Below are 15,927 nucleotides of genomic sequence, written 5' to 3'. Positions count from 1 at the left end.
ATTACCCAAGGAAGCCTAGAACCTTTCACTTTTATTTCTTAATTTTATTAAAATTATTTCCACCAAAATCTTCATAGGGGGGACCCTTTACTAAGTTGTGGTAGGGGCCCTATGCTAGCGGTGGCGTCCATTACCACAGCAGGTAAAAAGCCCCCCCAAAAAAATGGCCATGCAGTAAGTTTGCACTTACCATGCAGCCATTTTAGGGGAAGCACTTTCCACCACCCATTGAGGTGGCGTGGTGCTGCCTGATTACCGCCGGGTAACCTACTACAGTAATATTTCTCTGGAAGTGCCAGAAATGTCACGCGCTGGGGGTGGAACTACTGCCAGAGGCCGCGTTAGGCCTGCGGTAGTTCCAATTTACTGCGCGGCAACCCTAAAAGGCCCCTAGATTTCTTATTTTAGTTCTGGAAAGCTAACAAGGCATCCTCCCTACCAGTGGCGTAGCTACGTGGGGCCACGGGGGCCTGGGCCCTCTCAAATTTCCTCTGGGCCTCTGGTTTTGCTGGCAGGGGTCCCCAACCCCCGCCAGCTAAAGCCTTGTCCAGCGCCAGTCTCCGGCGCCACCATGTTGCCTGCCCTTTCTTCCCCCTCACGTCCTGCATGCTCCTTTTAGTGAAATTCAGCATTCTCAGTTTCACTAAAAGGAGCGTACAGGACTTGAGGGGGAAGAGAGAGCAGGACAGGCAATGCGGTGGCGCCACAGTCCGGCGCTGGACAAGGCTTCAGCTGGCGGGGGTTGGGGACCCCCACCAGCCAAGGTATTTGCTGCAGCAGTGGGTGGGGAGCGGCTGGGTGGGGAGCGGCAGGAGGGGAGGTGGCGGCAGGGTGGCAGACCATAAATTGCCCCCCCCCCCCCCATCTTGAGGTCTGGCTACGTCCCTGCTCCCTACTTTTTAGAAAAGAACAGAAATGTTAAGGACAATTAAACAATATCTACCACCATTAGCAAGCTGTGATTTTAAATCATGTTAAAAGAGAAAAAAGGATGCCAACTTTGTAAGCAATACTAATTCCACACTCTCCACATAACCTGCTGGAGCAGTTAGAGCAAGCTTTTCTCTTATCACTTTGCCTTGGATGCCAAAAATAGTTTGGTTTATAGGTTTTTATGTAGAGTTAAGGAATTACTTAAATATTCAAAGCACCAAAAAAACTAAGTATTCTTGCAACAAGAAGATGGAGTATAAACTGTAAAGCTAAACAGACTCTGGTAATAAATAGAAATAAAACCAAAACATAAGATACCACCTTTTTTATTGGACTAAATACATTTTTTGATTAGTGTGGACATAAGAAAGGAAGTTGGGTCTTATTTGTGCTGTGAGCTCAAATCAAATGTGAAAGTGCCTTTTTGCAGCTATAGTGAAAACTGTAATAAAAAGAATATGCTTAAGCCGAAGAAATCTCAGGAAGTAAGTGAAGGGTTAGACGTTATGGTTATCAGATGTATAGAGAGGATGCGGGTATGACAGTTTAACCCGATGTTTAGAACTTATGATAACCTTTCCACAAGGGAGATAAGCACACCAAATATACATACAAAAAAAAGGTTCAGTTCATTCTGTATGCCGGAATAGCTTACTTCTACAATTTCATAAGCAGCTGACAAATACACTTTGTATTTACTGCTGTGCAAAGATGAAGGCATATAAAGAATATTAGCGTCAGAGATAACACAGGCATCACTACTACTACTACCTATCATTTCTATATATATATATATATATATATATATATATATATATATATGACAGTAGCCTTTAACAGGTTAAGGAAGTGACAAACTACTACTACTTATCATTTCTAAAATGCTACTAGACGTACGCAGCGCTGTACACTTGAACATGAAGAGACAGTCCCTGCTCGACAGAGCTTACAATCTAATTAGGACAGACAGACAGAACAAACAGGAGATAAGAGAATATTAAAGCGAGGATGATAAAATAAGGGTTCTGAACAAGTGAATAAAGGTTAGGAGTTAAAAGCAGCATCAAAAAGGTGGGCTTTTAGCTTAGATTTGAAGACAGCCAGAGATGGAGCTTGACGTACTGGCTCAGGAAGTCTATTCCAGGTGCAGCAAGATAAAACGAACAGAGTCTGGAGTTAGCAGTGGAGGAGAAGGGAGCAGGTAAAAGAGATTTACCCAGTGAACAGAGTTCTCTGGGAGGAATGTAGGGAGAGATGAGAGTGGAGAGGTACTGAGGAGCTGCAGAGTGAATGCACTTATAGGTAAATAAGAGGAGTTTGAACTGTATGCGGAAATGGATAGGAAGCCAGTGAAGTGACTTGAGGAGAGGGCTAATATGAGCATAACGACACTGGCATCAGACTAGGGAAAGGCCTCTGTGTTGTTTCTCTGAAACACTTTCACTGGTAAAGATTTGTTTTATATTTATTTACGCTAGCTTTTGAAGACAAGAACCTTTTTCCAGGAATTGTATTTATTTTTTTGTTTTGTTTCTATTATCATTAAAGTGAACACACACAGCAGCTAAACAACTTTATCCAAGCTGGCCCTGGAAATATCTAATTATTTCATTTTTTTTCCTCTTGTGTTTGTTTCTCTAATTGTACTTATTACTTATTTTGCTGTCATAAACTGGTGTTCTTTCCCTTGTTTTTTTTTATTTTATATTGTGAACTGCTCTGTTATTGTACAAAGGAAAAGCGTTATAACAAATAAACCATAAGCCACAGCTCTTTATGCCATCAAAGGGAAAAGAGACTAAAGAACAAAACTGAAAAGACAGAGAAGCCAATGCAGAAAAGCTCGTGTACAGCAGTGCACACGTGTCTGAATGCGTGGCTTCTACCACGAGCGTAATACTGCACCATGCATGGAAAACTTGTGGCTAATGGGGGGAATCCACCAGACACATTTTAACAGCTTTGCGGTAAGCGCAATTTCTTGTGCATAGGTCCTAACAAAAAAAAATGAAAGTGTCAGCACTGTAGGGGTATTTCCCTGTGAACTACCCTAAGCTGGTCTTGGCCTGTACAAGCCTATGACATCTTGGTATAATAAGATGGCTGCTGCAACTCTCTGTGTCAGCAAGATCCAGCTTCAGCTTGTGGAAAATCACTGACAGGCTTGCTGAAGCCAAGGACATTCTGTGTTCCAACCATCCCCCTTCTATCTCTGAGACGCTGGGAAGGGAGTCATACTTATGGCACCAGAAGTTACCATCTCCAAGGTCACAAAACAAAGAACTTGTTCTTGCCCATGCACTGGACTGTAGGGGAGAATTGGTCCAGGCTATCACCCGAGAGAGAGGTCTGGAAGAACACGGGGAGAGTGGGAGAAGAAAGTTAGTCGGGGACCCTCGGAGGAGGAGTACCTGTGAAGGACCTGAGAAATCCAGCAAGGCTCGGGGTGAGCTAGAGACTATGATACCAACCTTGTGACCTGCATAACTGGTGCAAATACCTATGGCAGAGATTTTGGCTCTGAGAACCAAAGGAGAGACGGGAACCTGCTTGTTTGCTGAGAAAGACCTGCACTACATAAGACACAGCTGAGATAGCGTCTGGGAAGATTCTGCTCCGGTCTTATCTGAAGCCGTCATCAGGACAGCGTGGTAAGATCACAGTGATATATTTCCTGGTCTGGGGTTAGGCAGTTGTTTTATCCAAGTACGACTGGTTTATGTCAGCTCTTGGTCAGGGAAAGCTGCTAATGTGTATTTTGCATAAGATGTGATAAGTTTCATAAGGATCATTAGGATATCATTTGTACTGTTCTAATCATTACTGTACGTAGTCTCAGGATAATCAGAGTGTAGTTAGACAATATATTTTGTTAGTGTGCATATTAGTAAGAGATATGATATTGCATATAAGCTATTACACAGTGTATTTTTCTACCTGTAATAAATAACAACAATTATCATCTGTGACGTGGCTTTGGTTCTTTGGCGAAGAACAAAACACTGGCAGGGTGCCAGCAACAGGGTTCCTTTATAATATTTCCCCTAGGCTGAGCGGGAACCTTGTAATAAGTATTATAAGGGAATAATTATTGCCCTAATTACTTATTTTCATCCTACAGCACATATCGGCACTTGTTCTTCTGCACCCAAATATGAACTTACAAAAGTTGCTTGCATATAATTTTTTGTGAAGCTCATATGTAGGCACAGGCGAACAGGCACCTGTGTTTTTGAAGCTTGCAGGGGCTTCCTTTTGGTTGCAAAAAAAGGGAAAGGGAATGGGGCTCGATATACCGCCTTTCTGGGGGTTTTGTAACTACATTCAAAGTGGTTTACATAGTATATACAGGTACTTATTCGTACCTGGGGCAATGGAGGGTTAAGTGACTTGCCCAGAGACACAAGGAGCTGTAGTGGGAATCGAACCCAGTTCCCCAGGATCAGAGTCCGCTGCACTAACCACTAGGCTACTCCTCCACTCAAACCTGCAGTTAAATCTCAAAAACTGGCAGGAAATTCCCTCCACAAACCACTGTATGCTGCCCTAGATCCGACATAAAAATTCTTGCAATAACCATGCATCAAAAGCCCCATTGACCTTTCTGCATTGCCAAGGAATACTCAGTGGCCTCATTAGCGTTTGTTTTAATGCGATATGCAGCCAGGTATTTTGCATGAGTTAATACCAGTGTATAATCCCTCTCTGCAATGCTCAGTGGGTATAACCCATGATCAACCAGCCCCAGGAGTATAAGTCATCCAAACCCTATTAAATCCCTATAAACAGACCTCAGCCTAAGCCTTCCAATCACTGGCATGTGACACTGTCTACCTTAGAGGTGGCTCTTCCTAAATAAACTTTTCAGCAGAACTGTGTAACATCACAGCTACAGTCTATACATAAAGAGGTACAGTTCCAGCATGACAGTCTTGTACAACCTTTTCAGCTCTGTCCCATTGATGAAACCTACTTGTTTCTAGAGGTTTGCTTGCCAGAGATGAGAAGGTGAGATACATCACATAGCAGCTGATAATTCCTGACTGCAACAGCCCGGAGTGTGGGTGTTCTTGAATCACAAAGGAAAATAAAATATTTTAACATATCAGCAATGTATCTTTGAATTTTCACAAAACACAATTTAATGTCAATTAAGTAAAGGACCACTTACAAGACTTCCAGAACACTAAAAAAGTGAGAGATTGTTTAAATGACTGCCCTGCACTTAAATACAATCCAGTAATTGCTTTCAAATAGTAGCTTTTAGTTATTTCTGAAGGTACATTTATTAGATCTGATATAAGCAGAGGCTGCTTCACTCCTGCTAACCTGAGATCAATGAGCTCAGAGACTAAAGAACATTGCCGCCCCACATAATCAGACAATATCTGATTTTATTTTAAAGGGACCATTTTCTAAAGAATGTCTTCCATCAGGAAAGATTGTACATTTTTTTTGTCTTATTGATGTATATGATGTCTTTAATTTTAGTGTCATCCTTCTTCCAGCAAGTCCCAAGTGCAACACCTTTCTACAAGCCTCAATCATCAGGAAGCCCAATCTGCTTAGCATTACCAGGGCTGTGCCAAAAGGCTCTTCTTAATGTTGTTCCTTCACTGACTGCTTTTGCTTTTTGTTCCATCCCCATTTTCTCTGTGTGGGTCCTCTCAGACCAATAATTAAGACTGTCAAATTAATAACAGAAGAGGGAAAAGTTAACTGTGAAGCAAAATCCTTCAGTGTCACTTATGATGAAGGGAGGAAGGAGGGTCACCCACATCCTCTCATCTTATGAACTTGACCACATCAATGCCTACCAGCTAGGAGACCAAAATGTTGACCTTGCTGTGCCATTGTAGCCAGCTTCTCCACAGACACATCAAGGTTAGTCCACTGTGACCCTCAGTAAAGCAAGACTAGAAAAGCAGTCTCTCCTCAAAGCTTCATGATCTCAATTACAATGGAATTAGTAGTATTAACTCAACTGTTCAAGTGTACTTCTACAGAATAGTTATTTTAACGATGCTTACGTTTCTGGACACAGGGCGAAATGGCCACCATTGAAACAAGAAGGCAAAGACCGCCATTAAGACCCAGGAAAATCTTATTCAGCATGCAGCCATCGCGATGGGTGTAAAAAACCGACAACAGAACCAGGGCTACAACTGCAACAGAGTACATAATGAGGGTGACGAGAGCAAGGGCGGCATTCCACAGCTTGTTATGTATGGTACCAGAAGTCCTGTACATGAGACAAGAATCAATGAGGTTACAGAATTTTCACCACTAAAGAAAATGCATATTTCCTACTGTACAATAATCTTCACTGGCCTAATCTGACATTAAGACATTACAATGTTATGTTCTAGTACTGATCCCAGGTTTAAAAAAATAATACAAATCTCACCACCATGCTGATATACTTTCTACCTGTTCACAATTATAAAAGGGTGTGGTAGTCCACTTTTAAAAAGTTACTAAATAGAAATAAAACAAATTAAATTAAAATTATACCTTTTTTATTGGGCTAATTTAATACAGCTTTTGAACGCTTCTAAAGAAGGTGGTATTGTCTTCAAAAGCTAGTCAAAAACTGTATTGTTAGTCCAATAAAAAAAGATATTCTTATTTTCTGTTTTCTTTTGTTTCTATTTATTACCTTCAGAGTTAAAAATAAACTACATTGGACATGCTCTTACTTTTATAAAACAGCACATATGTTTCAGAGGGGACAAAAGCTGGCAGACCTACATGCAGATGCTCAAGACTGCCATGCCTCTGCTGTTATGCCGATTGTACATCGCTGCACAAGGGAAGGGAAGGAAAATTTTAGGGATGCCATGGTACCTGCAGCTCTTCCCTATTCCTATGTCTCTGATTCCAGCTACGGTATTTTTGGAATGGGAAAGGTCTAAGTGGAGTTTCCCCTGATGCAACAGCTGTGAAACAGGGATTCCCTGTTGGGAACTGATTATTTTCTGGAGAAATTGTTTGGACATAGCATATGGGAAGAAGATTTTGATGCCAGATGGCCAAGTGTAGCAAGCTAATTACTACTGTTCACACTGCACCAGATGCGTCTGTAGACAGTTCCCAGAAGTGGAACCAAGACCTTTCCTCAAACATCTCACCATACAAAATTGTTACTCAAATTGTGGTATAATCTCATGAACAGCTACAGTCTCCTCCTTCCACTGCCCCAAACACTGTATAAAATAACACAAAATCCTGCAAAAAGACAATCAGAACCTAAATAGCAAACTTAATCAAATCAAAACAGCCCTAATTCCCAGGACTCAAACTATAACAACCCTGTGAAAAGAAAGTACTGTAAATATTACACCAGGCCCTTGATTACCAAACACACCTGTTACAAATACTAGGAAACTAGAATAAGTTGCTTTGCTATTGATCCCTAAATAGAAACTCCATATTAGCATAATTCATCACACACAAAACACAGCCACACCCTCACCTAATACAGAGTAAGAAACCACACACATTAGACATGGAAAAGTATAGACAAAAATAAAATGGAAACTAAGAAAGCCAGACTCTGAGTAGTGCAATGCTAGAAAAAAACAACACATTAAGACCCTAAAAATTTCAAATATTTTTTCTTTTCTACCTTTGTTCGCTGAGGGGGTCTTTTACAAAGCTGCGGTAACGTTTTTAGCTCACAATAGAAGTCAGCTGGTGGTAAAAGCCAAGACGCCCATAGGAATATAATGGGCATCTCAACGTTTACCGCCAAAGTCTGTTTTAGAGGGGATCTGATCCTGAGGAAGAAAATGAAACGGAGGCTCTCTTGAGCAGTGACCTTCTGTTGTTCAACTGTTATACTCTGGCATTTCTTACACACATGTCGCCTGAGCGATGGTTACCTATTGGAGTAATTTTGTATTTTGATATGGATTGTGGACTATTTTTCATTTATGGACACATTTCACTGATAATTAAAAATATGAGGAAATTTCTGTGATGTAAGAGAGTACACTGAATGGCTCTATGACCTTGACAATTTCATGTTAAGCTCTCGGGCTCAGGTGAGTCCTTACTGATGAATTTACACTATTATTATTTATACCTTCCCAGTATATTGTGGGTTTTTAGTAGTCCTTGAGCTAATAAAGACCAGCATGGTCCACCTAGTCTACTCTGCAAAGGCGACTACAGTTGTACCTGCCATTCTGTGTAGAACATAAATCTGCTATGAGGACTCCGTAAGCATTCAAACAATATTTCAATCGGCGGGGGTTGTATTATATCATATATTCATTTAACAACTACCCAGCGCCAGTCATTCAACCTAGACTAAATGGTATCTTCCATATTATCTGAATTACCCATATCACATTCCCCTCAACATAGCCTACAAAACAATCCCGATGAATCATACTACTCCGTACATCACCCAAACGCTCTAAATCACTTCGACATGACCTTACCCATTATCTTCTAATTAATTCCTCTTGTACTACAATTCACTACCAACTGTACCCAACTCTATGTAACGATCATACCAAATTCACATCCTGTAAGCCACATTGAGCCTGCAAAAAGGTGGGATAATGTGGGGTACAAATGCAATAAATAAATAAATAAATTCAAATGAAATCAATTTAACTGGTGTATTTACCGGACCTCAGTAGCACAATGAGTGCACCAGCGGCGATTCATCTGTCAAGAGACCAGATTGCTCTCAACTCTTGACACGCCATTGGCTCGTCATAGGTCCAACCATTATTTACCTCAATAGTGTATATTCATTCTTAAGTGCAATATTTAATGCTTTAAACAATTTTTTCATTACCAAACTAATTGGCACTTACCGCTCCATGCAGGTTATACCCACTATGTCATTTGTTTTGCTTTGACCCCATCCTCTTACTGCACTGTCAAGTAACTTATAAAATTACCCCCAAATTTCTGATATTGGTATCTTCTGCTAATGCATTTTGGTAAGCATACCTTTCTTGTTTTATTCCAAACTGATCAAAATATTATAAAGGAAGCATACCAGTTTTTATTCCATTTGTGTGCAAACTCCACCAGCAGCAGGAGCTGAATGAATAAGAAAATGGCACCTCCAGCGGTCCCAACATAGCGCCAAACTGAAAAACCAGAACAACCATCACATCAGTTTTTGCAAACATGGACTTTATATCCTCCCCTTCCCACCAACCAATACAGCAGATAACACAATCATACAACTAACCAAAAAGAAACATCCAATTACAGGTTTCACGTCTGTAAATACAATTTAGGCTGCAGCTGTGTAGGTCCTGCAGATCAACTTTGCTGTAGTCACCACAGCCAGTGGTTAACTATGTTGTCCCACGAGTGGAGGAGTGGCCTAGTAGTTAGTGTGGTGGACTTTGGTCCTGGGGAACTGGGTTCAATTCCCACTGCAGGCACAGGCAGCTCCTTGTGACTCTGGGCAAGTCACTTAACCCTCCATTGCCCCAGGTACAAATAAGTACCTGTATATAATTGTAAGCCGCAATGAACCTGCTATGAGTGGGAAAGCGCGGGGTAAAAATGTAACAACAACAAAAAATGACCTCTAGCCAAAACAGTTGTCCAGTAAACGTATGAATCGCAGCATTACCTGAATTGCATAAAATATCAAATCACCTGAAGGGGGGGGGGGGGTGCAGACAGAATGGGTTTACTGCTTCTGTCCTGTCTTAATCCTGGTCATCTTTCTTTTCTGACATACATATGTTTTTTATGTTTGTAAGTTATTATTTTGTATATTTTTTTGTAAACCGCTTACATGTAAGCAGGGTAAACAATTTTGAAATAAATTTATGAAAATGAGAGGTGTGCAGCTTTCAAGCAAGCTACTATCTTGAGTCCCTTCTTTACAAGTCTGCATTCATGGAAACATGTTGGATGTAATTTTATAAGGGGGTGCCTAGTAAAAGTCCTACAAAGCTTTATAAACTCATTAATATATTAATACTGTTCTTCATTTCACTGGAAATAATATATTGTATGATGTTATTATCTTATTATTGTAAGCCACATAGAACTGAATACTTGGAATTTGGATTATGTGGAATATAAGCACCAATAAATTAAAAAAAATAAGTAAATAAAACAGGCACCCAGAACTATCTCCAAGAGCGCACAAATCAGTCAAAGTTACATCTGCTCCAAAGAAGGTACAAATGCGTGTATGTAATCTATGGGCCAGTTCTCTAACCAAGTGCTACAAACTACACAGACTGTGAGCCTAATCTATAAGAATTATAGTTACAATTAAAATTTATTCTGCTACATACCCATCAGCTCTGTGCGGATTACAATAAAAGATACCAGCAATATACACAGCAATAGTTGAACTCATATAAACATACTACAATAAAGTAAATTACATTAAAAACCTTTGAAAAAGAAAAGCTCAATTGCTTCCTAAATTTCAGATAACAGAGTTCCGATTTAGTGTTCATTGCACAGGTATTCCAACACTTCGCAGCCTGCTATGCAAAGATGACAATATGAAACACTTAGTTTTATTTGTCACAGGATACTGAAGATTCAAACAATCTTTTGAACGCAATAGTCTTTCAGAATGTGGAAAACCAATCAGTGGCGGCAAATAGACTGGCGCCTGGCCTTGAAAAATTCTAAAAACCAAAATTCATATTTGATTGGGAGCTAGTGGAGCTCAATCAACAATTGTTCTTATAGAATACTAGTGTAAATTAGCATCAATGCGTCTACATTTAACTGCACCCACTTATCCCATATTAATAGCAGGTGTAAATGCGGCACTTTAGTACATAACTTACAGTATTCTGTAACAGTCTTGTGCATAAGTGCTAGTATTCTATAACCTACGTGCACAATTGATGCCTAACTTAAGGTGGCCTGTTACAGAATGAGGGGATATATGTGTACATGCATATAGAATATGTACATACATTGCACCACGTCCCTGCTCTACCCAAACTACTCCCGCAGAAATGCCTACGCATGATCCATGTAGAAGTACACATGATCTTTTTGTCCCACATACTTGTACATGTATATCTCTGTGCAACTCTATAAGAGTGCTTTTCTGTGGTTAAAACACGGTTTATATGCACAAAAAGCTTTATAAAATTACCCCCGTGAAGCCTTGATGTGTGTGTCTGACAAAGATCAGAATTTCAGAGCCTGGATTTATTCACATTCAGAATGGTGGAAGCAGCAAGAAAGACCAACTTTAAAAAAAATTTAACAAAACAACTTCAAGGGATTTCCTCTCTCTTTAGAAGTTTCATTAAAGCCAGAATAAAAAGGGATGTTATGATGGTTTGTTCCAACTACAAATTATCCTGCTTAAAAAAAAAATGTTTGGTTTCTTTTTTTTTTTTTTGTGGGGGGTTGCTAGTACTGCTTACAGAAAGCAATTCTCAGTATGACAAAGAAAGCCTACCCTCTAACTGAGCTGGTTCCTTCTACAAATAAAAGACCTCACTCACTGAAATAAAAGACCTCAGTCACTGAAATAAGATACCTAGCCTGGCTATCACAGAACACACACTACAGCCCTTTACAACAAAAACTTACAATTTTCCCATTTGTTCATCTGTTTTATTGTTAGCCTCAGAACCATTAAACGATCCCCTCTCTCATGTACTTGGTGAAGCTTTACATTTCACTTTTTAAACAGCAGTGAGAACTCGGCATTCTGTTAATTATGATCACTTGGGCCCAATATATTAATTCACTTTCTCCTGGCATGCAGCTTCTTAGACCTAGAGGAAGCCACAAGCAGATGTGCCACATAACCAGGACTGACCAAGGCCGAAGTGAAGGCTACCAACTATAGCTCTGAGGTACACTTAGAGTTTATGAGTTTTGGTTATCAATAGAAATCAAACAAAATAAAACATGGAAAAGAAAATAAGATGATACCTTTTTTATTGGACATAACTTAATACATTTCTTGATTAGCTTTCGAAGGTTGTCCTTCTTCCTCAGATCGGAAATAAGCAAATGTGCTAGCTGACAGTGTATATAAGTGAAAACATTCAAGCATTACTATGACAGTCTGACAGGGTGGGAGGATGGGGGTGGGTAGGAAGTATGCATGGGGACATCAAAGCATATTATTGATATTCTAACAGGGTGGGTGTGGATAGGTGAGGGGTGGGGTGATCAACAGAGACATACAGCTTTATGGTTTATAATGGGCTAGGAACCCCAGATCCTTGTTAAGTAATGCTTGAATGTTTTCACTTATATACACTGTCAGCTAGCACATTTGCTTATTTCCGATCTGAGGAAGAAGGGCAACCTTCGAAAGCTAATCAAGAAATGTATTAAGTTATGTCCAATAAAAAAGGTATCATCTTATTTTCTTTTCCATGGTTTATTTTGTTTGATTTCTATTGATAACCTTAAGAGTGGACTAACACGGCTACCACACTCCTCTACTTGAGTTTTGGTTAAAATTAGGCAATCCCAATAAAGCACCCCCAGAACGAGAATTGAATTTTTAGTTAAAACCTGAAAACTCTACAGACTGACCTGCCACTGGTTTGCTTTCTAAAAAAAAAAAAAAAACATTACTACAGTACTGGCAGCATCTCCCTGCACTCAAAATAAATAAATAAAAAATGCAGCACTGTCGCCATCTGCTGCTGGGATCTCTGTTACTGTTTCTTCCTGAACTCCCTGCAAGGTGATTAATTATCTATGTGATGCAAGGGAGCTGGCCTGGCACCTGCCCTCCTTGGTGTCTATGTTGTTGTCAGTAGGGTTGTGGAGACAGTACACTAAACCTTAGACTATGACTCCGCTATTTTTTCTATTGTCTAATTCAGACTCCTACTGATATTAGGCGTTAAATTAAAATACTGGTAAATATAACTTAAATTTACCAGTACTTTAGATCCAAGACAAAGATATAAAATGATACATTTACCATATATTATTATGCTGTAAGTTTTCATTTTGAAGCTGGAGTCAGAATAGGTACATTTTATGGACTCAGACTCCAACTCCATCTATAATTGCTTCTGACTCCAACTCCGCAGCCATGGCTGCCTGGGACCAGGGATGGGAGGAAAGAGACTGAAGAAAGAGATGGCCTTCCCCTGGAGTGTGCCAAGCACCAAATTCACTTTGGGGTCTGGCAGGGACAGGATAGGGAGACAGGCCCAGCTTGCTGAAAGAGTGCTGTTTTAGACCCTTAAGGCAGTCTCAGAGCTGTAGCTCCTAACCTGTTCCGAGTGAGGTGTAAGCAGTAGGGCTGTGACTTAACACACAATATTCAGAACATTGAAAGGGAAATGGGAATCACGCACTGGCCTACTGGAATACAGGGTTTTGTCAAACCAACAGTCACTTTTTCATTCAAAAAACAGGAAAATGGTAGAAAATGTTAATAATAAAAAAAACTGCTCCAACACTCACAGTTTATGACTTGTAAACCTGAAGAATTATTTATTTATGCATTCTTGTATCCCACTGTTATCCAAAAACAAGTTTCAGTTCAAAGTGGCTTACAATTTACATTTTTGTTGGGAGTTACATTAGTATTTGACCGTTATGACATAGAGAGGACATAGATAGTTTATAGAATGATCTCAAAGAGGTAGGATGATAATCTATGTAGTTATCTGAAGGTTTTGATGAGGTGGTATAGGTAGAATGATAGTTTGTGTGGTTTGGTTTGTAGAGGTAGATTTGTAGAGGTGGGACCTTGGTAGCTTATGTAGTTAGCTATAGAATTTTTTGAAGAGGTAGGTTTTCATTTCTTTCATAATTTCACTTTCTGTAGCCTGGAATCTTTTTTAAAATTAAGAAAGCATGAGACAAGCACTGAGGATCCTTAGCTGTGGGACACAGAGGGTAAAGCCAGAGATCAGACAGAGGCTGTGTTATTATAACAGGCAATGAGAATGGGTGTATAGATTGGCTTTTCTGCCTTTTCTCTGCCATCATATTCTACATTTTATTCATTTCCAGAGTCAAAATGTTCTTTATCCAGTTACAATTAACTTCTGGGTGTATATGGCTTGCAGCTGGTTAAACTCAAGTAACCAAATGAGATTTAAGGTCCAATATGAGTATTTTCTGCATCTAGACCACCAGCTTTATTTATGTCCCTAAGAGCAAGAACCACTTCATCTACTCTACCCACTGGATGACAAAAATCAGAGATGCTATGCGACCCATTTTCTGGTTGGTCCCAGGTTTTGAAACTGAATCTGAATACAGTGTTTTACTGGGGGGGGAGTATCAGCAGATGCTTGTTTACTCTTTCCAAAAATACTAGGACTAGGGGGCACGCAATGAAGCTACAAAATAGTAAATTTAAAACAAATTGAAAATATTTCTTCATTCAACGTGTAATTAAACTTTGGAATTCGTTGCCAGAGAATGTAGTAAAAGAAGTTAGCTTAGCGTGGTTTAAAAAAAGGTTTGGATAGCTTCCTAAAAGTCCATAAGCCATTATTAAAATGGACTTGGGAAAATCCACTGGATAAGCAGCATAAAATGTATTGTACTGTTCTGGAATCTTGCCAGGTACTTGTGACCTGGACTGTCCACTGTTGGACACAGGATACTGGGCTTGATGAACGTTTGGTCTGTCCCAGTATGGCAACACTTATGTACTTATGATCATGATTGTTGATTTAATTATCAAAATCTTGGTGGGCTGTAGGCTAGGAACCTGAAAGTTAACTGAAGGGTGCTGTAAGGTTGAAGGTTTGCCTGGGGCACCCACCACCTTTGCATTAGCTCTGGATACACAGTATGCCACTGCCGTGGTACTTGAACATCTTTGTGAAAGCGGCACTGAAGGGCAGAAGGTCACAGCCTGGCAAGGCCTGAAAGCTTCTTCCATGAAAGGATGACTTAGCAGCTCTGCTAGACGTGATGTCTGATCCCAGACTTCATGAGCACTGCGTGTCTGCCTATAGCTAAAGAAAAAAGCAGAAATGAAAGTAACATTTCATCACTGCCCCAGCCCATCTGTTCACGGAGCTGCCAGCACGCCTGAAGCAAACCATGACATATCACTACAGCAAACCATGATATATCACTGCATCTTGGAAAACCATCAGTAAGGTTAGAATATTAAAAAAAAAAAACCACAGCAACAACTTTCTAAATGGAAGCAGCAGTACATCATACCTTCAAGGAAAGTGTCCTGGTCAGGAATGAAGAAAGCTCCTGAGCACAAGGCTACCAAGAATATGAACTTAAACAGCCAAAATCTGCAGAGGAAGGAAACATTTTCACTCATAAGTCAATCAATAAGTTAAATAAATTAGAAGTTGGTAGGCAGCTCAAATCTAACTCAGCATAACAAATTGTGGTCATTACCAAACTATCTACATTTATTTATCTTGGTGGGGGTACAATAGCCTAAATAAGCCAGAACTGCAGGAACATCCACATAGTCTGGTCTTTACAGTTAGAGCACAAGACAAATAATCCTAATACACAGGCACTGTTATTTGCTTACAGGTAATATAATCAGATACATAACTGTAATGCACTGAATGCACACTCACATAACGTGTCACCCAAACTGTCCAGAAGGAGACTAAGGAGACCAAGTGACTGTGGAGAACAGTGACAGCCAACAGATAGGGCAGAAGACATGGGAACAGGGGAACAGATATTTAAACATGACAGCCAAAGTATTGCGGGTAGCAGAAAACAGAAAACTCGATAGGCTAATATCAACATAGGGTAAACTATTAGAAGCATTACTAACAGAGGGAAAAGTGCAATACTCTAAAGCATGTGGGTTGCAGAATGATAGATAACATGGTTTCACAAGGGGAAAATCTTGCCAAATAAGATGGATCGATTTCTTGGCTAGTGGTGTCCCAAAGGGATCAGTACTAGGACCAGTCCCATTTCTTCTTGAGTGACATTGTGGAAGGATTAGAAGGAAGGGTGTGTCTGTAGGTAGGAGAAATAAGAGAGGGGAAAAAATCCCCAGGTGTAGTTCTAGAACTCAGCCCTGCTTCTTAC

The 15,927-nt window shown here is 40.0% G+C and overlaps 1 protein-coding gene across 1 annotated transcript in view; it reads right to left on the bottom strand.

The window, feature by feature from the left end:
- SERINC5 (serine incorporator 5) overlaps positions 1–15,927 on the bottom strand; it is a 131,427-nt gene that overhangs the window by 24,334 nt on the left and 91,166 nt on the right. The window contains exons 4-7 of the mRNA XM_030193223.1: positions 15,076–15,158; positions 8,954–9,047; positions 5,964–6,175; positions 4,907–5,002 (exon numbers count right to left, since the gene is read on the bottom strand). Coding sequence (XP_030049083.1) covers positions 4,907–5,002; positions 5,964–6,175; positions 8,954–9,047; positions 15,076–15,158 — 485 coding nt within the window. The remainder of the gene's footprint in view (positions 1–4,906; positions 5,003–5,963; positions 6,176–8,953; positions 9,048–15,075; positions 15,159–15,927) is intronic.

This window comes from Microcaecilia unicolor, chromosome 2 (genome assembly GCF_901765095.1).
Source record: "Microcaecilia unicolor chromosome 2, aMicUni1.1, whole genome shotgun sequence".
Classification (NCBI taxonomy): Eukaryota; Metazoa; Chordata; class Amphibia; order Gymnophiona; family Siphonopidae; genus Microcaecilia; species Microcaecilia unicolor.
The sequence above is the reverse complement of the archived record's forward strand: the minus strand, read 5'-3'. Positions and strand labels throughout refer to the sequence as shown.